Genomic DNA, 23114 nt, shown 5'->3' on the forward strand with positions numbered 1-23114 from the left:
TTAAACACTTATTCCACTTCACAAAACAATCTGCAGAAATAAATCTTCCATAAATAGAAGAACATGACAAAGAGCAAGTAATGACAATAACAAGCCAGCAAGTGATGTTCTTAAAAATGGATAAAGAATCCAACAATGTCAGATCAAATAAATGTATGACTAAGAAGCCCTGCACAGTCTTATAAATTAAATACGTTATCAATGTCTAGATGTCAGCATGTAATAAAAACTTAATCAAATAATGACAAATTTGCATGAGAAACTTAGAAGCTATTAGACACCTGAAGATAGCTTAGTTACTGCACAGCAATGCTGCCAGGGTTTCAGAACTTCACAAACTAAGATGCGACAGCTGAATGCAATGCAAAAATTACAGAGCATCTCTCTTATGAGATGATAGCTTTCAAGTTCAGAGATGGCCTTCTCACACGTAAACTAGTGTCTGTAAACAGACTCACCTGAGATATCAATGAACTATTCATCTGTTCCTGTAAGGCTTTTTTCAGCTGGCTCACGTCATTTTCTAGTTTCAGATATTCTTTCCAGGCATTTTCCATTTCCTAAAAACAAAGATAATACTCTAGCACAATTATGATCAAACAGGATCAATTCTAATTGAAAGTTCTTAAGATGGACTTTTTTCCTTTATAAAGAGATGTAAAAAAGTCTGGTTTGTAGCCTGTATTTTATATTTGTATATATACACACACACATATAGAAACATGTATACATATATATTTATATGTATTTAATATTTATATACATATATATACACACTCCCTCTATCTTGAAGATACACTTCAAAATGCTTTATTGATTACAGTACTACATTAAGAATCCCTAGTTGAGAAGTTCTTGCCAGCTCACAGATACAAAACCGTTTCTTAACCATAAAACTGCTGTTGACAGTTTAACTGACTCTACTATGCTATAAAAGAAGCACATTCTACTTCCCTTCTACTTTCCTGCTCTACTTGAAGCAAGTTCACAACTAAAATTCAAACAGTCACCTAAACCTGAAATGATATTTTAAGACACAAAGTATGATATTCTTTGTAAGTTCCACTTACAGCACTGCAGAGCCATTGTAAGCAAATAAATAAGCAGACACCTGAAAAATAAAACTATCCAATTCCTTTTATGTCACTTAGATTATTTCCAGCACCCATGGCACCCACAGTATGCTTTCTGACACAGAACTGTGAAAATTCAAGTCAGTGTAAAGGGTGAGAGTAGGTTTCTTTTCCTCCAAAGTTTGAAAGAGAGAGTTTGGAGGCATACAAAACCATGAGGTGCACTGGTAGATCGGATAGTGACTGATAGTTCCCCACCCTCGTACACCAACAAGGGTCTGTCACATGAAACAAGTGTGAGTCAGGCTCAAAACAAATAAACTGGCTGCCCACACAGTGGGAAACAGATCTACACAATGCCTTGTCAAATTATGTTTTGGATGCAAACGATTCATAGAATTTAATAAGGAAGTGAGCTTGGAAATTAGATATACTGAGGATTACTAAGTAGACATAAAATAATGGTCTCATGAATTTTATGATCAGAAAATAGAAGCTGGATTGATTAACACAGAAAACACACCACCCATCCCTTAACCTTACTCTTCCCAAAACACATGAATATGCCCTCTGCTGAACCCTAACACTTCATGAGAAGAAGCCTTGGACTGGGCTAGTGCAGCCATTCTCACAATGACTTGCTGCTTGCCAGATAGAACATAAAGAGCTTTCACAGACCATATGTATTTTCTACAGGCAGAAAACATTGTACATATACATTTAACTACTACTGGCATCTTAATGTTCAGATCTCACTACAGAAAAGGTGTTCAAGCAACTCTAAAACAATTTTATGAAGAGCAGGTCCCATTTTCATTGAGAGATAATATTAATACAATGAGCACACAGCACGCAGCTTATATTATTCTTTCATTGCCAATTCTTACAAATATTTTTATTTAAGAAAAATGCAACGTTAAGTTAAGTTGCATTTGGGTATTTATTAACTTGTAATGGCAATGGTAAATTTTGACTGGAATACAAATAGACCCACCCCCTTTTCCCTTGGAAAAATATAAATATGATTATGTTTATGATATCTGCACTGCAAAAAGGATTAGCTGAAAGATTTGCTATTTAAACCCTATACATATCAGACAAAACTATTAAATGAAACTCTAAGCTTTTGAAGGAAGTGCACTGAAGAGGAAAGCTGGAGAGGTCGCCCATAAACATTTGGATTTCTGATTTATCATCCTGCACTTTAACAAAATCAGATCACAATAGGATTTAAGGAAAAATATACAGTTTTCCTCTAATTGGTATCTTAACTACTGCTTTCTTAAAGCAACCCGAAATACGTACCGTTGAAACTTTGGATATTTCTGCCCGAATACGTATAAGATCTTCTTGCAAAAGTCTTTGCTGGTATGAAATTTTTTCTGCATGCTGTGGTTGGTCTTTGTACTGTTCCATCTGCCTGTGTAACACCTCCAAAACAGACTCCAGCTGATCCTAAGAAGCAGCAGAAAACAGAGAAGCAGACAACAGTAAGCTTTCACCATTGATGGCAAACTTAATAAATTTATCTTTGTGAATGTAAAAACTGTATTCTATGCCCCCAGCGTTACCTCTAAGCCACTAGGCTAGGATTGGCCTGCTACTGCGGAGACTAAGATGTAAATGAATGAAACACTGCAATAGAGTTAATCACTTAAAATTCTAAATTTTAAAATTTTCTAATATCTTCTATAGAAGATGTTTAAATCATCAAACCTGTTGAAAACACAAATCAGTGAGAAGTTTTCTACTTATAGTCTGTGTAAAACTGTAATTTACAATTTTAGAAGAATCCCCTTAAGCAGCACAGAAGTGTGATAGCCCTAGCACACCACAGTACTAACAGTTTATTTATAGACAACTTCTCACTCATTGCTAGAATTAAAGCAGCCATGTGAGAGATTAAAACACTACCTAAACACTAAGTAGGTCTGATGCATTCAGTCAGAAGTAGCAGTGAGGCATTTCTGCACAACAGCTCTCTGAAGGATCTACTTGATGGGACTTCCATTTCACAATGCCTTTTATTCTGAACTACCTAGCCTTAGACTCTTTGACAGCTATAGTTCCTTGTTCCAGAAGCAGATACACACAAGAAGGGAAGAATAGGAGATACTTCTGGTATTGTTTACTGTTCAAACTATGACTTGAAAGGGCATGGAGGGAAGTAGGAAGGTTCCAAGTATAAACTTGTCCAGAAGTATTCCAGCATCTCAGTCACAAACCTCAGAACAATGCTCCAAGCTATCAATAAACAAGCATAGTTCCCAAATGACTACAAATGGGAATCTCACTACCACACACAGCACGCTGCTGTTTATGCAAACAGTGCTTGCATGCGTGGGAAGAACTGCAAATGAAACATGACTACCTCCCACTACATGAATCTAAGACATTAAGCAAAACCAAGCATATGCAACCCAGTTTGTGAATGATGCCAGAAGATTAACTGTATAGGGTTTCAAGACATTGATCTTCAAAAACCTTTTCTAAAAGCAGGTACTCAACTTCAATGTAAAAAAGTGTTTCTCATACAAAAGTTTACGTGCATTCTCAGAGAAAACTATCACAAAGCAAGTAGCATCCAGTAATTTTATTTGAAATTCCATACTTTATTATTATTTTTAATTTTATGTTCTTTTTATCCTTACTTTATTTTCCTTAAGAGCTCTTATTTTGTCCTCCAAGTCCTGCAGAATTCTGTCCTGCTCGCAGAATACGCTCAGCTTGACCTGAAAATAAAACCATATCGGTGTATGTAACATCAGAATTTTAAGAAGAAGAAAAGCCTCCACTAACAATAGTTTATCCCGAGGAGAACAATAAATGCAACAATTAACAGTACAACAAATGGCCAAAACAACACCAGAGTTTCTGAAGTGGTGGTTGATACTTACATCGATATCACTTTCTGCAACCTTGACAGGTTTTGTACTTCGCTCTTTTAGCGTATCACGCCCCGACACCTACGAGGAACAGGTTTGAAAGGTCTGAGTTGCAAATTAAAACTTAACTACCATTCAGACATAAAAACAGAAGTTTGTTAAATATTCATGTTTAACCACAAAGGTTAATAAGATAAAATTTTGGATACAAGTCTCTTAAAAGTGCATTTATCTTCTCTAAAATGTAATCAGAAAAGATTATCAGTTATACTGTGCTATTTAACGACCCTTATTGTAGCTAAAAACTGTACAAAATGGCACAATCCCATTTGTCCGTGGTTACAAGCGTCCTGTTCCTGCAAAACCCAACAGTTTTATCTCTTTGCTTTTAATAACTTCCTTGAGCCCATGAGGATTTGAATAGTACTTTTAGAATATGCAACTGCAAGTGTAACAGCATTAATCGATGACTGAAATATACCTTTCTGGCATCTATTTCATTATACAAAGGACAGTCTCTTCCATAGCACAGGGGTGCATGTTATTAAAGACAGACTGCTATGAAACTGCAGGGTGAAATTTAAATGCCATTTAACTTTATAATGTTTATGATATTTCTAATTTCTCATTCCATAAATCACTGTTTCCATATTTCATTTCTTATGGGAATATTACCTCCTCACATAATTCAGTTTTTAAATTGATACAGACTGTACTATATCACACTTCCAACCTTCCAGCAAGCCTAACATGAAGGCATGTCTATCCCTGCAGAAAAGTGTATTACTTCCACTGTTTACACTTGACTCTTTTGATGAATAAACAAGACTAAGAGAATGGTCATATAGAACAGTTCATGAACTGTACAATTTTAAAAGCCTTACTCAATTAGAATACTTTTAAAGACTCATTAAATCAAATAGAATCACAGAATCACCAAGGTTGGAAAAGACCTAAAAGATCATCCAGTCCAGCTGTTCACCTATTACCAATACTACCTTACCAAAGGAATACCTGCTACTGAGAAGTACAGTGCTCAAATACACTCAAGAATATAGAAAAGATCACCTAATTATTGTATTGAATAACAAAGTTAGATTTATTGTTGTTGTTGTTTGAACTGGTAGGGAAATTAGTAGTTTTCATAGTTCTTGTGGTTGGAGTGGTTTTCTCTGTTTAATTCTTTAAGAGGGAAAGAAAGAGCAGTTTCCTATTTGCTGACTGGCAGTCTATAGACTTAAGCAACATGACTTCCTAATCAACTTAACAGGGTCACACGTGATTTCTTAAAGTAGTTATTTTTTACTGCAAGTGGAAGTCAATCTTTGATACAACTTTCTCAGATCACAGCCCATTTGAGTATTTTCAGATAAACTACGTTTAGAACAGAATTAAGATGCTTAATTGATGTTTAATATCCCCTCCCCTCTGACTGCGGGCTCCATTAACATACTTATTGTGGGATTTCACATGGAGAAAGTTACACATTTATTACTTTTCCACTCCAAAAACCAAAAAGCGTTTCACTGTCTCTCAAAATTTATATTTTGATCTTCAAATATTTTCAACAGTAAATATGTTTAAGAAAAATCCCATCTTCCAAAGGTACTACTGGAATTATTTAAGTGCTAGACCCTATGTATAACACCAAGAAACAACCACATACAGGAAGCAACGTCAGCATGTCCAAGTAACAATAAGTAAAATCATTACTGGCAAACTAACAGAATGCAAAAGCCTTTTTCAAAGCAATGAAATTAAGACAAATACACAGTCCGCCCATTCTAAGACTTCAAATTACGTAATCACAGCTATACGGATTTTGTTGATTTTCAAGCAGTATGAGAACAGAATGAAGGTTCAGCATGCTTTCACACTTTCCAAATTTACACATTGGACTTGCTGCTTGACACAATCATTTTCATGACAAAATGAAACCAAACACTGAGGACAGCCATAACTTCACATACAGACTCCAAAAGGCAGTGGGAGAAAAAAAGAAGAAAAGGGGGAAAAAAAATAATCTTACATAAAGTTCTACTGTTTGCTATAAGACACCTGCAAAAGCCAGAATATATAAACATCGACTGCTACTTTAAAAAGCAATGGGATGAAAGCATTTTGGATGCAAGCAATCTTACATGTATACTGGAAAGCAACCCCTGTGCTGAGTTCTTCAGCACTTTGTAAATCATGTTGATCAGAGGTCCATTATTTTCTATCTGTTTTAAACACAAGTTTGAACAATAGCTTGTTATAGATGTAAGGACTGAAGATAGAAAACCTTAGCACATAAAACTCCATAAGTAGCAGCAATTTCACGTTCTTCTTTCACACAGATCCTCAAGGTTTAGAGTCTATATATTGTACCGTTATGGAAACTATAATTAGTTACCTATTTTATTATTTTCAGTAGATCATTCATCCAACCATAAGACTTCTGTTTTTTACTTTTGCAAAGCACACATACCAGCACACAGCACAATCACAGCTTAACAAGCACCATAGGTAACGGTAAGACATTTTCTGTCATGTAGAACATAACTCTTGCACCAAGAGCCCTATGCTGATAAATGGAGCAACGCAGTCAAATGCTTTGTAAATGAAGCCATCAGAAGCACACTCAGACTTACCATTACTCCCATAACAAAGACCTGCCGTGCAGCATTTCCTTAGATACCTGTGCAGCATAACCTTGTACTAGCAACCTCTTCCAACAAAAGGGCTTCACACGTGACTGCAGAAGAACAAGCAGCACCAGTGCCGAACAACTGGAGAGGGACCCAAATTGGCTTGGAATAATTGCACAACATATACTTAGAAGCAGAAACTTTGCACTTCAGCAGGCCTTACTCATTCATGCTTTGTGCAAGTCTCTCAGGAATGTCTGTGAACTATTTGGAAGTGCAACCACTGCCCAGAACTCCTTTGGCCTGACTGAACTTTATTTATCTTGGAAAGGAAAAAAAATCTTTCCCTTTCATGCTTCACCTTTGTTTGCAACATCATCTTGGAGATCTGTGGGGAAAGAATCTCTTGCTCACTATTTCTGCTCTTTTAAAACAGAGTCACAACTTTACACCTTTGTTTAAGGGATTAAAAAAAAAGCCATAACACACACCTGTGGAAATCCATTTGCAAAAAAGAAAATGTTGTTTCATAGCATAGAGATGCAACATCTCTTTCATTCCTACATCCCTCTGTTTCATGAGTGAAAGAGAACACGATATCCTGGCACTTTTTTTAATGTCAGAACTAGTTTGATGTAGGAGAAAAAGTATAATATTTGCAAAGCATATTTATATCATTTATGCCACTCTTATGACAAAGCACTGTAATGTTGAACAATACCATCCTAGTACTAACATCAAAATGTTTCTTAGATAATATATTTCAGCTTTTAAATAATAATCAAAAATGGACTGGTAAAGTAGGATAAGACCGAGGCTACTGTGGGGACAAAACATCTGACTTATAACAAATTACCAAATGCCTCATAATCAGTAATTGCACCCTGCTTTAATACTACAGCACAAATTACGTAGTTAATTAAATGTTTAATTGCTATTCCTAGTTGAAAAGTTACATTTCACAACATCTAAGAAGAAATATGTTCAGAAATAATAAAGCAGAAATGCCTAACTTCATTTTTAAGCCTATCTGAAATTGTCTCATCGGAGTAGATCTAACTCAAAGGCTAATGAAGTCAAAACTGATATTTGAAATAAAGGGCACTATATCTAAGCCTTCAATGAAAGGCACCCTGTATACTAATCATGAATTCACAATATTCCACCATTACCAAATCAATCTGTAATTTGCTTTGTTCCACTGATACTAGCTTTCCTCATACTGCGAGTTCAATAATTTACACTTAATGGCAAAGTACAAATTCAATAAGAACACAGACACCTACTCAAATTTCACAATATCATTTTAATCTCTCAGCACCCTGATCTGAATTTCATATTTTCAGACCATTACTGAAAGAAGGTTACTCTTTTGAGCATGAAAATATCTGAAAAACAAACAGACACCTTCAAAAATTACATCATTCTTATGGAACTTCACTTGACACTTTGACTGTCAAGATTTGTCAAAAGGAAATGCAAAGTAATATTAAGTTTCTTCTTGCAGAAAGATCAGGTTGCCCCCATACATTTTTCATTCTGGCTGCTTTTGGTAGGCACAAGGGGAGCTCTCAGGGGGCCAAGAAACTCTTTGTACCCCGAATTCACTAAAAAGCTAACAACCCATCCTATTTATTTCCCTAAGCACCTAACATTTTCAGGTACTTACAACATGGTCACTTGTAACAAGGAAAGTGATTGCAGGACCTCCTAAATTGAAATGTCACAAAACTCAGCCAAAGGCTTGGGATGCAGTTACATTTGGCACAGCCAAGAGCACATCAAGAACAAGGCCTAAAGCGATACACGTCCAACTGATTTTACATTTGTATGTAAATGATTATAACAGTTTATACATGCTATCATTTAGTCTACATACACCACATATACTATGCAATACATATATTTGTATTGCTAATATTTTCTATTGATGTATTTGGTTGCATATTCAATCATGCAAGCATCAGATGAAACTGAAGTTGCCATACTAGTGGTCCCAGCAGCTCATTATATAGCATACAGTCAAAGCCTCTTGGCATCACTGATAACTACAGACAAATAAGCAAGGATTATAAGGTGTCAAACTTCACCTTTATTTCAGAGACACCATATGATTCGTATATGGTAAGATATGCTACACAGCATGGAATGACTGCTTTATTAAGCAATATCATTGATTATGAAGTCTGATTTTTTTTCTTGAAATACCTGCTATCAAAAAGTGCTTTCAAATTGCCAACTATCAGATGTATCAGGAACAGAAGTAATTTCATTTAGACAGATATTCTGTTGCTGAACACCATATTATATTTTTATCTCTACGAAATATTACCTATCCTTACATGGGCAAATTTTATTGTATGCATGAATGAATATATAACTGGTATCTCTTAGCCATCAGAACATGGAAACAACGAAAGCTTCCAATTAATCACCACATTTTCGCCAAAAAAATGCATTATAAATACAGCCTATTATAAAAACAAGAGAAAAGACAGCTCGTATAAACTTAAAGGGAAAAAACTGAACACGTGTCTTAACTTAGAGGAGCTGACTTCATATTGTCTCTAAAGCAACAGCAAAAACATTTTGAAGCAGTTTGTAAACTTATTTCTTTTAAATCCACAAAACACTGACCCATCTGAAGTATCTGCGATGCAAGTTCTAAATAGAAACTGAAGTACCAACCATTTTCTGAGTTTGCATGTCAGTTCCATAACTACTACTATAAGCACATACTATTTTAAGCACAATGATAGCAAAAGGCACAGAGTTCCAGTTTCTGAAAGGAAAATGATTCTAAAACCTGAGAGTACAAAGATGATACACAAAGACAGCTAGGTTATAAAACAATGGAAGTAAACTTCTATAAAAGCTTACCTTCAGATCCAAATACTCCAAATCCTTTTTCAATTGGATATAAGTGTCATCAGCCTTTGGGTAAGTGCACAGAAAAAGAAAAAATAAAATGTATTTGAAGGTTTGAAAAATAACTTTAAAAAAAGATTGGATATATAAAGAAGATGATGATAAAGTAAACAAAATAACAGAGTAGGGAAGTACATCAAAAGCACATTTGCTCCACCAGCATATTGCTATTTACAGCTGAAAAATGGGCAAAATATTTCCTGAGATCATTTCTACCTCATGTCCACTCTTTGAACAGATAGACTTAGTTTTTACACTGCTAATGGGATACAAAACTACACAAACAATGCATTTTCAAGACCAATTTCTGATGACTATCCCTTCATCAAAAAGATTGTGGAGTTGTCCTCTAGCACAATGTATCCCTAGGAAAAGTCATCTGCCTAACTGAATGTCACATATAAATAGAAGCCTGTATATAAAAATCATTAGAACACTTCTTGATCAGACTGCACACACATTTTAAGATAAGCACCTCTTCATTTAACAAAGGCAAGAAATAAGCTTCATGAATAAAACACTAAGATCTCACTCGTGTGATTGGAGAATCCATTTCACTATAAGTGACAGCATTCAACTTCATCCCTCTTTTTCAGCAGCTCACCCCTAACTGTTGTCAGCTTAGTCACATAGGTACATTTCAACCTGTAACATCTTCCTTAGAATTAGTTCAAGAAAAGCATACACAAGACCTCATTTGAAAGTTACTTCTTTTTTCATAAGAGGTATTTGTGATAGGTAACAAAGTAAAACCTAACTGTTGCAAGCAGACATGGTGAGAAGCCAAAATTTCTACAATTTTTGCTAAAATTCTGATAATTTTCTATTCTGAGTGCACTAAAAATCAGACCCAAAGTACTATAAAAGAACTATACCATTCTCAAGCTTGAGCCAATGTGACTGTGTATTTTAAAAAAGGAAAGAAGACCTTTGCTGCAGTAAAATCAGTACATTACACTTACATTTCTTTAGACACCATCACCTAAATCACTGTCCAATTACCTTTCGAATCTGTCAGAAGACCTGACTAGAAAGTATGCCCATTTTTAAGGAGAAGTCCCAATTATTCTAGACCACCTTAGTGCAATTGTTCTGTAGGTGAGGTAAGGAAAGTAAACTTTTCCAAATTGAAAAAAAAAACACACACACCATGAATTTTAGGCCGATATAAAGCCTCCACCAATTGCAAGAGTCACCATGTTTTATTCCTATTTTTGAGGTTCTGATATAAACCAAAGTGCTCTTTAAGAACATTTGTTTCATCCCAACGTTTAAGTTACATACATCAGTGCAATCAAGAGCACCGCTCATGGTTCAAGGAGCCCACTAATGTTTATGAGCTAATGTTCACCTGCAGAACTGGTACAGTTACAAGATCATATGAAGGTACAAACTGGCTGATGCATTTTCACTTGCAGGTGAGGCAGCATGTAGCACAAGGAGCAAATCTCACCATGAAAGCAGCACAAAGAAATGGTTTCGCTTTAGAATGAGCGTGTCTAATCTTGTAACACACATTTCTGAAAATGCAGCCTTTTCAGAAATAGCGCAAAGAGGAAATATACATAACACTTTGAAACATATGCACCGGTACTCTGTAGATTAAAACGCTTATTTCTGACAGCAAGAGTAGCAAAGAAAAACTGCAAATGATCTGGGCATTGTAGAATACCGAAGAATGGGCAAGAAAGCACAGACCCAAGCATGCCACTGACAAAGCGTTTGCAGAGTCACAAAATGTCATACGGTACAGATGAACCAAGCAGCAGCTGACCTGATAGGTGGAATTAGTTGGCAAGTGCTGCAGTAATTGTGCGATTGTGTAATTTCGTATACTAGCCAACTTAGCCTGATGTCTCCTTAATCGAATGAGAAGCAATGTTAGCTCTTCAGGCTGCAGGTATTTAGACACATTGTAAAGAGGAAATTAGCAGTCTTCAGGAAGAGTAACTGTAATTATGTTTTTCACCTCAGTGCCCAGAAAGCAGTTACTTGACATGATTAAGCAATTATTTCATTAACTCCGCATTTGGTCAAATAAACATAATAGAAGTTGAATCCTGTGCTAATAGCTCACTCCTGTTCACAATGCAAGTATGAGCAAAATCCCTACAGGCTTTATTATTCCTACACACTGCTTAAGTTCAAGTTTCACATTCAAGTTACTTATGATTTATCTTATTTAAAAAAAAGAAAGAACAACTATGGAATGAGCAGGATTTTAAAACTTAACTACAATACAGTGATGACATGAAAGGCAAAGAAATTGCTCCTTCAACTTACCGACTTGCCATGCAAACTTGGTGCGCTCACGGTATGGGTCATGTAGCCCATAGCTGGCATCGAGCGTCGATCAATGTGAGTCGAGCTCTGCAAGAAGCCCCAGGCAGAATTATAAGCATTGTCTCAAATGAGATGTATGCTGTACTTGAGGGAGTATTCTGAGGATATGCACCTCTGCTATAAACTTTCTGTTTGAATTCAAGCCATGCTTAGATCAGGGGCCAGCCAGAGCCTCCAATAATTATGCAGAATTTATAAATGAACAAATACAACCTATGATGCTGGACAGAGCAGTGGATTCTGGCAGCACAAGCAGCCTCAAAAGCACGTGCAAAGCTGTTTTCATCAAGTAAAAAAAACACTCAAAATTTCACACACGCACACGTAATGTCTCCCAGAGTAAATCTGCTTGGCTTAACACCTTTAAATAGCGGGCTTGTACACCATGCAGTAACAACTGTGAATGTCCTCCTTTAGCTATGGAACAGTTCTCCACCACTAAGCCACTGACAGGAGTGACACCTTGTGGCAAGGGGTCCCATTAGTACCAGGTCATAGTAAGCAATATGATCTGTCTCTTTCTGCTTATACTGGAAGTACCCACTTCACATCCACTCTTCCATCTTTCCCTTGATGTCAAGCTCTTATTGGCTTACTTAAAGGCAGATCAAATGTCTGATGATTTATTGTTACTCACTTCTGAATCTCACTGAATGCTATTGAGTTCTATTTTTTGGTTTTGTTTTTTTTTTTTAAACATGCATCTGGATGGAATTAAAGCATTCCTGTAAGGGGGGAGTATCACAAACTTCAGTAGACGTGTACGTTTAAATGTAAAATGATGTGCTGTGCTTACATACAAGAACACAAGCATTTCTACTCAAGAAACCCCCTACAGAGAAATTTTGCAGTGAAAATTTTGTTTTCAGATATGGTTTCATATTAAAATAATGTAACATGAAAAGAGTTTTATTTTATGAGTAAAATTCATGCAGCTACACCACACAGAAAGGAAAGAAACTGCTATGTATTCCCTCATTGTAACGCTGCTTCAATTTCAATGTAGAGAAACTAATGTCTGATATAACTAACAAGAGTTTAGAATAATTTTCAGTGCTGCACATCACCAGACTGCTTCATCCCCTGACTCAGAATTATAAATCTAGAGATGCTGAAAGACATCTGACAGCTACACAGCATACACTAGGAAAAATCTGCTGTGCATGATGAAGTTGGCACACAACCGAAATTCACAGTCCTGAACTCACGCCGAGTTTGTGAACGTACAAGACTCTTTCTTGGCAAATACTTTCCTCAACAGAGCTTACGTTTGATGTTAAAAAATTGGCAGAATGCAGAAGCTTTTATTTCCACTTATTCCAGAGTAAGTCCTACCAAGGCAAACAAGTTCTATACTGATTCAATCCTTAATTTTCCCAGTTACCTCAGGCAAGGAGAGCTACACAAAGTACTGAGCAAGAAAGCCACTGTCATCTCTGGAGAAGAGGTTAAAAAATGCCTACAATCAACCACACTTAGACTTGAACCTTCTGAGGAATTTAAGACCAACACGACCTGACTGTAGTTAGTCCAGAAGAATATAAACTGCCAAATGCATGAAAAAAACGTATCATGCTTTTAGCCGTTAGTACAAACTGGATTAGCTGTGTGACCAACTATACTTGCAAAAGGTTAAGAGAAAGTAGACATGGCAAACATTTAAAACCATGACCGTGAATATATAATCAAAGATGTGTTCATCCTTTTGTCTTTTATACTGTTCTCTACACTATTCATTAAAACACTAATTTGTGTATATTTTATATATATATTTATACACACACACCCCTCCCGGGTATTGAATGAAAATATTCCAGCTCAGTGTGATGAGTCACCGATCTGCCTTTCAAAAAACACACACAAAAATGAATCTGAAATAATCACAAAGATATGAGTTTTAGGTGAAAACCACCCACTGTGCTAACTCTCACAACTTGCAAGATCCAACCAAAATTACTAAATTAAACATTCAGTATATGACGCTACATGTAAAGCAGCTTGAAATTGTTATGCTGAGTACAAACCTTGAGAGCATTACTTTGAGTCTTCCTGGGTGATCCAGCAAAAGGACTGTCTGCAGTCTGCCTCTCATCAGATGGTTTAACTGTAAGCCTTTCTGCAGGAGTGTGCGGTCTCCTCGGGAGAAAGCTTTTTGGAGGTCCAGGTGGAGGAATATCAGATGGAGAGGGTGGAACAGATATCGATCGTGGAACATCCAATGAACTTTTTGACTTACCACGATCAATAAAATCTGAAGAGCTTACATAAAGAGGGGCAGTGGGGCTGCCATGCTTAAATTGCTGTCTCTGCTGCCACTCGTAGAGCTGCCAAACAGTTCCATCCTTATTTGCTTTCCTTTCCTCCTGGGACATCTTCAAGTGGCTAACACGATCTTGTGCATACTTGTAGTCACTCGGCAAATTGCGACTTAGTGTCGGCGGTGAGCTCCCTGAAGGCTGCCTGGTATTCTTTGGCAAAGTGTGATAGTTTTCAGAAAAAGGTGGATTGGGACCCTGACGTGTGAGAGTCAGATCAGAAGCAAGGCTGTGAAGGGGGAAAGAGTAAAACTTTAGCATATAAGTTACATTGAAAAAAAAAAAAAAGAAGAACAACAACAAAACAAACCCTGGGATGGCATTAGCTACAAGACTCCAAATACAGAATGCCTTCAAAAAGAGTTTACAAAACATTAATAAAGTTAATGAAATGAAATCTACCCCGCACAAAAACATTACACAGAATTCATGTCCGGATGCAAACAGTAAAAAGAGAGGCTTTTAATTGCATCTCAGCAAGAATGACCTATTAGAGATAATCATAAGGAACAGCTGCATTACCTTTACTTAGACCAAAATGAGTGTCAAAACACAAAGACAGAAATGACTGTTGGTTTTAAAGAGGAAGTCAGCAAATTAAAAATATGCATTTTTTCCAAAGGCCTCTTCACCACCAGGTGGTGCAGTCTGCAAACAGCAAATACATGCCTGTTGCAAACAACTACCATCACGCATGGGAAGAAACCTCACTCATCACAGAATAAGTCTCTTATTCATTTTCTGCTTCGTTAACATGAACAAAAATTAAGAATGAGCTCCAGGTTCCCAGGTCTGTACCATTTACTTTCATCTGATCAAATGATATGGATTCTACCATTTGAAGCAGCACAAGGATGAGGACCAAATCTAATTAACAAACCAGAATATAGACAGAGATGCTACGTCTTGGTATTAGCACTGAAGCCATAGTGCTCCCAAAACTCCAGAACTCATTCTATATCCACCAAGAGATTTGAGACAGAATTTGGGAAAAGTTTTGATGAAGCACACTTAGATCTTTCTCCTACTTTGAAGCCAAAATGTTTCCATAGCCTCATGCATATGAACCTGCTTGCCTCATTTCTCATCCTGCCACTAAACACTTATGAGTTTCCTCCTTGCAGTCACTCATCTATTGCTTTAGCATGGAAACCATTCTGCTACTTTTTCCACAGAGTAACAATACAAACAGAAACAACCAAAATCACTCAAATAGCCACCAAAAAAAATATAAACAAATATCAACCCACAAACAGAAACAGCAAACAAAAAAAAGCAAACTGGGAGCAGATTCCTCACTTCACTCAGTAGGCTTCACTCTCTGCATGAGAATGAGATCTGGTACAGAGGGAACTCCAGGAATTCCATGCCAACAAAAGGGCAGGATGAAAAGGAGCATCTTTGTCCAGCATCCAGGAATAAGAGAAGCATAACTGAAGCAGGAAAAAGAACTGATATCCGTAACTGTTGCTCAATGGCTGCCTCTGTGTGTTTCTACTGGAAGAATCTGGCATTACTGGACTGTGTTGAAACACTGCTCCTGAAAAGGTACATTTGTGCGAGAAAGCAGAATAACTGCTGCACGTTGCACAGAGGATCACAAATTCATAAAAGCTGTGCTCTCACATTACCTAGACTTCCAAAACACAGGCAAAACAAGCAGACAGGATGGAACAGAGGCGACTCAAAATCAGCATTTAGTGGTCAAGTAACCTTCTCTGCACTGCTCTGTAAATTTTGAGCTGCCAATTCTTTCCACACAAATATCAAAGCAGCTGTTAAAAATGTATTTTCTCCAGACAGAAATGAGAACTGAGAAATACTGGAGCAGCAAAGGCTTCAAAAATACATTTGAGACAGGCATGAAGGCAGGACAGGTGACTTTCCTGCGGAAAAAAGGGCAGAGGCTCCTCCAAAAGCCAGTTGTTCCTACACTCCGCCCTAGTGAAGTCCTCATAAAGCCACCACCAAGTTCTGGTGTGCTGCAAGCCATCCATGTGCAGTTATGCTCTAATCAATCATAAAAGGGTGAAGTGTTACTGCTAGTCAATGAAGTCAACAGGGCTAGCAGCTGTAGGAGCAGAAGCAGCCGGAAAAAAAGGATGCTAAGAGTTTTGGTTTTTTTTTGGGGGGGGAATCCTTCAATTTCTAGGGGAAAAATAAAGAAATAAATAATGTCTGAGAGGAAGTAAAAACAGTTTGGATGAAAGCCGTGCTTTGAGCAGTAGGAAGCGCTGACTTCATGTAATACTTCAGCTACATTACAAAAAAAGAAGAAAGTTGTGCATTGCACAGAGAGTCATGCTCCCTTGATGCAACTGCCTACATACAAGCAGGCTGTGATTTCTCACTGCATGAAGTAGGCACAAATCCCCAGCTAAGACAACAAACAGGCTTTAGTCAGGTGGCATCTGCTACTCGAGGTTTCAGACCCTTACAGATAATTGTGTTACATAAAAACAAACACCAAGATGACAAAATTTTCTATAAAAGGGAAAGAACAGTGTCCCCAAATGACTCAAATTATTCTATTATGAACTGCAAACAATGGTTTCTCCCAGACACTAACAGTAAAATGAACAGAAGTAGATAATCTTGAGACTATCCCTCTCTTGAAGGATAAGGTTTAATAATCTAAAAAGGAAAGCAGACAGTGAAGAGTGAAAAAAGGGCCTGATGCCATACTACAAGATTATTGACATGGAAGTCATTCAGGATCTGCAGCGGGAAGCAATTACACAAATGGTATTGTAAAAATCAAAGATAAATGACCAAAAGAAAACAAATACCATTATTGGAAACACCATGTGAATTCATGAGAATACACAGAAACTAACAAAGACATGTAATGTTTCTTCCTTAACCAAGTCAGGAAAGAACACAAAGTTCTGCACAAGAAAATATGATTAATACTGTATTCCGCCCCCACCCCCCCAAAAAAAAGAAATTCCTCTACACAACTTCAGAAACATTCAGCTTATTTTTAATCAGATGAATATATTTTTTGTCAGTGTAAGTAGTAAATTCACTACACCTACCCACGCACTGAAATCTAATCAGAGACTAGTAATTTCTAGATAGCTGTTGGCTCTGACTTTCAATTACTTAAAACAACTTCCAAGTACCCTTCCAAACTTGGCATTTCTCATGAAGGCTGGGATGAACTCACTGAGGTAGCTGAGGACAGAGAGGTTTGGGTGACAGTGTTGTACCACAGTGCATCTATCAGTCATTGAGGAAAGATGCACCTCCAAAGTGACTGAAAGCTAACATCTCTTAGTTTAGTTCGCAAACAATTCTGAGTGATTTATTAAAAGGAGTAAAATAAATATCTGAAAGACCTAAATGTCTATACGAAGAGTGCAATCCCTGCAAACAATTATAGAAACAAATGATGAAACATATGAGGCACGTAGCTAAAAAAGCTCTTTCTTGTCATAATCAGCTTGCTGCCAAACACTGCATCTTTATACACCTCAGCCAGGAGAAGTACTGTACTCACTTTGTGTTCAAAAATGCTAAAGGCTGCTTATTCCTAAGACATTCTTTATTTGTAACATTTCAGTAACCATGGAGCAATAAAAAAATTAAGTGCTCCACTCATACTAAAAGCAAAATGGAAAGGCAGTGAAACGATTGCCTCTATTTTACATTTCTATATTCTGAAATCGAGAGTACATCAGACAACTGCCATACCACTTTTAAACATCAGCTCAGTGCACTGTAACCACCTCAACAGACACCATGTATAAGATAGAGCCATTAATCCCTGGGAAATAACACACAATTCATTCCAAACACAAAGAACTTAACGCCAATTGCCAGAGGTAGAGAAGGAAAACAAGGTCACCTGAGCCAAAACAACACAAACAAAGTTTGTATGAATTACTACAAGACACACAGTTTGGTTACATCACTGCAGTTACACCCGTGAAGGCTCACTCACTGCATGTTTAGCAGTGTCAGCCAAGGCAGCTGGTTTTTCTAGGGCACCTAGAGCAGCAGCAGCACCACAGCACTGTGCCTGGTACACATCCAAAGTTAATCTTACTGAAAAGAGTAGTAGGGGAGAAAACAGAGCTTACTTCAGTATCAGTCAAGTCTGCTCACTGCCTACACTTCAGATGTGAAAAACATCAATGAAAATTTTATTCAGCACAGGGTAACTAGCTGGATAGTTTTCTGGATCACTTTAGACTGATACCTCCGTGCATATACAGAACAAACAAACCAAATCTTTTTTTTTTCCCCACCATTGAAGTTACGTTTCTTCAGGAAGCACTGATAAGCCAAGTGAAAAAACAGATGTAAACTGACTCTAGCATTCATATAACAACATTAAATAATACTGAGAAGCATGAAAGCTTCTTTAAGTGTAATCCCACAGGTAAGAGAGTAGAAGAATGCACTTCCAAACAGGATTAGCAAGCCTCGAATTTCTCACTGGATCTGCAATGACAAACGTTAACCTCAATAAGTATTTTAAAAGTCCAAAATGCTTTTTCCTCCTAAAATCAAACGCGTCTCCTATTGTTTTATATTACAACTAGATTTTAAGGAATATCTAAGACAGCGATTCAGTCAGTTACCCATATCTGCCTCATGTGCACCGTCCAGCCCAGCTGTGTTTCCTGCCACTTGACCCAAGCTGATGTCAGACATAAAACCATCACTTCATTTTTATCAACTGGTACTGCATGATTTGAATGTAAAGCGATTGTGAGACTTCCAAACAACAGCATTCCAGCTCTTGGAATTACCAAGAATTACCAGCTTAAGTAATTTTCAGGGAGTGAAATGGGAAAAGAGAATCCTGGACACCATGGAAACGTCCTAGAAGATTTCTTCATTAACTAAATGAACAGAGAGACTTTCAATACGTGACGCACACATGGTGACTACAGACACAGTGATCTGATGTAGAGAAGCAAATGGATGTTGGGAAGAGGAGCATAAGGGGAAAAAAATTTTAAAAAAAAAAGAAAGCAAAAAATCCCAAAGAACGCTGTAAGTGGAACAATTACCTATAACTCACCTTGAGTAGATGTTTACAAACAAAAGATAAGTTCTCTACTTCCATTTCTGACTCCTCTATAGCAAATGTAGAGAAGTTTAAAGTATCTTTAATCAACAGTGATTAAAACTAATGGGGGTTTTGTTTTTTCTAAAGGCACTCTAATCTCACCTTTTCTATTTGCAACATAGTGACAACATTAGAGGAATTGATTAGTCAATCCTAAATTGACTTCCCCATGAGATAAAGACCTGAAAAATACCATTCTGTACTGGAGAAGAGAAAGCAAGTTTTGTTACATATTGTCTCTATATTGTTCCAGCTTGCACTAAATATATTACAAAAACATATTTTTCTTAATATTAGAAACATTCTGTTTGTCGGTCTATTTAAAGATAGGACCTACTACTAACCTTTTTGTATCTCCTTTTTGGACTTTTACCCAGTGCTCCACTTGAGCCATATTACTTTTTCTTTGAATCTGTTTATCAGGATTCGTTCTGGGAACAAACCCTCTTTTATATGAGCTGGTACCATTCTGCTCCACTAGGCCAGCACTCATACTTAATGAACTAGGAAGCGTTCCATTCTTCTCCATGGGCAGAGACTGAGCTACTTGGGACCGTGGTGCATTCGTTAAATCTGGAAATAATGAATCAGCTTCTGTTAACGCATGCTTAGCCTTTCCCTTCTTAGTTTCTAGAGCTTCTTTTCTGTGGATATAGCGCTCCTCCTCCTCTTTTTCTCTTCTTAACTCTTCACGCTTCTCATACCCGAGCATTTCAGCAGATTTTTGATAACTCTCTTTTGTGTCTGTAGCCTCTGCCTTCACACACACTTTACAGGCATCCACGTGATTGACTTGGGGAACAGCTCGCTGATCCGCTTTTTCAGTTTCTCTGAAAAGAAAATATATGTTGGTAACGAACATGGCTTAACAGTCAGAAGTTGATGCACGCTCGTTAATGTTTTAGAAGGGATACCTAGGAAAGCACCTTCTCTAGGTTGTACTGAATTTGGCAGATGTTAAGATGGACACGGTCAACAAAACCCAGGTTGTTATCGTAGTTAGATGAAAATTACCTCTGCAGGAATCTTTCACGTGCAGCTGTAAAATAACTGAAAATTTTAATATTCTATGAAAAGTGGTTGACTTGTACAATACTACGTACAAGTAACTATAGAAAAAGAAGCCTTCCTATCCTAAGCAGCACTGGAAGCCAAAAAAAAAAATGAAAACCAACTGCCAACTGTGCATTTTAAAGTAAAAAAAAGGTCTTTCACATATTATAGATGCCCTAGAGACTAGTAATTTCTGGCAAGAGGACAGACCATCTACATTTGATTCAGTACTATCATTGTCTATGGAACCTACGGTTTTGCTATTCCCAAAGAAAATTAAATCTCATTTTTCCTAAAACATGCCATTCATGTTACTTCATTATCTAAATAATTCAAAAGTTCCATAACAGAATTCTTGATATAAAATTTACAATGCACTACAAAACATCTATGGGTCCAAAAAGCTTTACACTGCTTTTGACACACAACACATTTCATTTGCAATTTTTTTCATCTCTTTATAGTCATAAACTTCTCTAAATGATTCTTCTCCAACAGTTTAACAGTAGCATTGATCTCTGGGCATCACCCCATTTTCTCTAAACTACATTTGGTTTCCTGAAATCTTCATAGAAAGTGGATTCCAAGTAAACGTCACAAAACAATTGTTTTCACCTCACTGTGATTTAGCATTGTAAAATTAATGGTCTACGAGGAGAGCTCCAAGCAACCTGATTGAGCTGTGTATATCCCTGTTCATTGCGAGGCATTTGGACAAGGTGACCTTTTAAGGTCCATTTCAACTCTAAGAATTTTATGATTCCATGATGATTAAGGATGCTGTCAATACTTTTAATGTGTCAAGCTTTCATGATTTCTCTTTCAATTCAACTCTTATCTTTATTAAGAACATAAAGAAAAACAAGTGATAAGTCACATATTATTGGAAATTAAAATTAATTCCAGAAAATTTGAACACAATCATACAGGGCATAAAGGTCTAGAAGGTACATTAAGACTTTTGCTTATATTGCATTATATTTACTAGAAGCAAGCACCAGTGCAAGATACTCTGAGAAACTGCACTATGACATTTTAATTCTCATAGACCCATGGGTTAAAAGCAGGACTACCTCAAAGTACAGAGGCTTCTTTCACAAGGGCTTGTAGGGAAAGAATCACATTCCCAAAGCCAAAATATCAAGAAAGTCATATCACTTTTAAGAAAAGGGAAAAAACTGGAAGCCCATGAAGGCACAGTGCCGCAAGTTAATATCTGCACAAATCAGTTAACAAACATAACTCTATGCATTTACAGCATACTCATTTTTAACATTCTTTTCCCTCTTAAGAGGGCTCTGATCCTAGTTCTAAGCACTCAACTGAAATGACTCACTGCTCTTTTTGTCCTTTCCCTTCTATTTACCTTCCTTACAGCTGCCATTTGGCTGTTGTATGTATATGAATTTTTCTCACAAACAATTGTAACTTCAGTTCCCTAAAAGCACATACCTAGAAAAGAAATCCGTGTCACTGAATGGGGGCACGCACTTTATTTGTTGCCAACTAGCTGATCAGCAACAGGAACAAGTTGGTGTAGCAAGTAAACTACAAATAACTATTTCTTTAAAATTGGAATAAGTTTCTTAGCAGATATTTATTAGTTTCCCCTTCAGAAATCATCACCATCCAGTTTGTTTTTTTAAGCTAGGAACTGGCATATGGAACTTGCCTCCTCAGTGAAGAGCGCGTTTGCATAAGGGCAGCTTGGTTCATAGCCCGGATCCAGCTGTTCATATCCTCCTGGGTATCTGCACTAAAGTAGTACGTCCGCATCCCTGAATGCTCTGCCTGAGAGCCAATAACAGAATTCTTATTATAAATATAAGCCCGCATCCCTGTATGGACAGCCTGTAAGAAAAAGAAACAAAACACAAAGAAATCAATCAACATCAGACAGTACTGCTGTTTTCTCCCCAGAAAGTTTATTGTAACTTTTCCTGATATCCTCAAAATAAATAAAACTTTCAGCATTCTTTTGCTGAATTTAGAGTGAAATTATTATCTTGCCACAACTGGCAGCTCTGCAGCAAACACCAAAGGCACTCTTTACATTGCACTGAAATTCTTACCCACTTCTTCCCCACACTATTAGGCTACAAGTGCGGCACTTCTGTTTCCCATAGTATGAACTTCAACCTTTTTAATTTATTTTAACTGATGTTCCATTTACCACCAATAACACACAAAACAAATTAATTTTTTCACCAAGACACGTGTAAGTGAGTGAACCACCACAGCCTTCTTCATAAAGCAATTTAGTCAGACAAAACACAGACAAAAATCTTACCATTCAAGCAATTAAACTGCTGATTTAAGGACTGTTAGGATCTTTTGGTTAAGGCGTGCACTTGAGCCCCTGTATTAGCTGCAAAATCACAGGACTTACTGATGAAGTTATCAATACTGATGGAATTACAAAAGTGCATAAAATACTGACAAGCATCTCTGCATACCAAAACAACTTGTGAAATTCCAGTAAACACTACAAGTATTCAGAAACTTCTCTATAAACATATTGAAAACCTAAATAGTAGTGCCATGCACAAAAACATGTTTAATACAGAATGTCTGTGTAACTTTAGGCTAGTTGAATTTAATCAAATCTTATCCACCTTTGTATAAGGGACAGTACAAACATTTCTATGTCATACAACCATGTTTCAAGACTAATACTTCCTCCAAGTTACCTTGCAGATCTAACTGCTGTTTAGCACCTCACATGCTCTTCGCCATTGTTAACAAAATGAACAGGAAAAGACTTATTTCCCTACTTCTTTTCAAAAAGCTGAAGCAAGCATACT

General features: G+C 37.0%; 1 protein-coding gene across 12 annotated transcripts in view; it reads right to left on the bottom strand.

Annotated features, from left to right (window-relative positions):
* PLEKHA7 (pleckstrin homology domain containing A7) overlaps positions 1 to 23114 on the bottom strand; it is a 133791-nt gene that overhangs the window by 19984 nt on the left and 90693 nt on the right. For 6 of the 12 annotated variants that reach the window (XM_072338387.1, XM_072338384.1, XM_072338383.1 and 3 more), the window contains 11 exons: positions 21983 to 22161; positions 19602 to 20087; positions 13884 to 14403; positions 11800 to 11886; positions 11291 to 11410; positions 9469 to 9522; positions 6100 to 6180; positions 3971 to 4039; positions 3725 to 3805; positions 2379 to 2528; positions 459 to 560 (listed from right to left, as the gene is read on the bottom strand). In XM_072338387.1, the coding sequence (XP_072194488.1) occupies positions 459 to 560; positions 2379 to 2528; positions 3725 to 3805; positions 3971 to 4039; positions 6100 to 6180; positions 9469 to 9522; positions 11291 to 11410; positions 11800 to 11886; positions 13884 to 14403; positions 19602 to 20087; positions 21983 to 22161 (1929 nt within the window). The remainder of the gene's footprint in view (positions 1 to 458; positions 561 to 2378; positions 2529 to 3724; positions 3806 to 3970; positions 4040 to 6099; positions 6181 to 9468; positions 9523 to 11290; positions 11411 to 11799; positions 11887 to 13883; positions 14404 to 19601; positions 20088 to 21982; positions 22162 to 23114) is intronic. The other 6 variants (XM_072338390.1, XM_072338395.1, XM_072338385.1 and 3 more) reach the window with 5 other exon arrangements.

Source organism: Excalfactoria chinensis, chromosome 5 (assembly GCF_039878825.1).
Source record: "Excalfactoria chinensis isolate bCotChi1 chromosome 5, bCotChi1.hap2, whole genome shotgun sequence".
Taxonomy (NCBI): Eukaryota; Metazoa; Chordata; class Aves; order Galliformes; family Phasianidae; genus Excalfactoria; species Excalfactoria chinensis.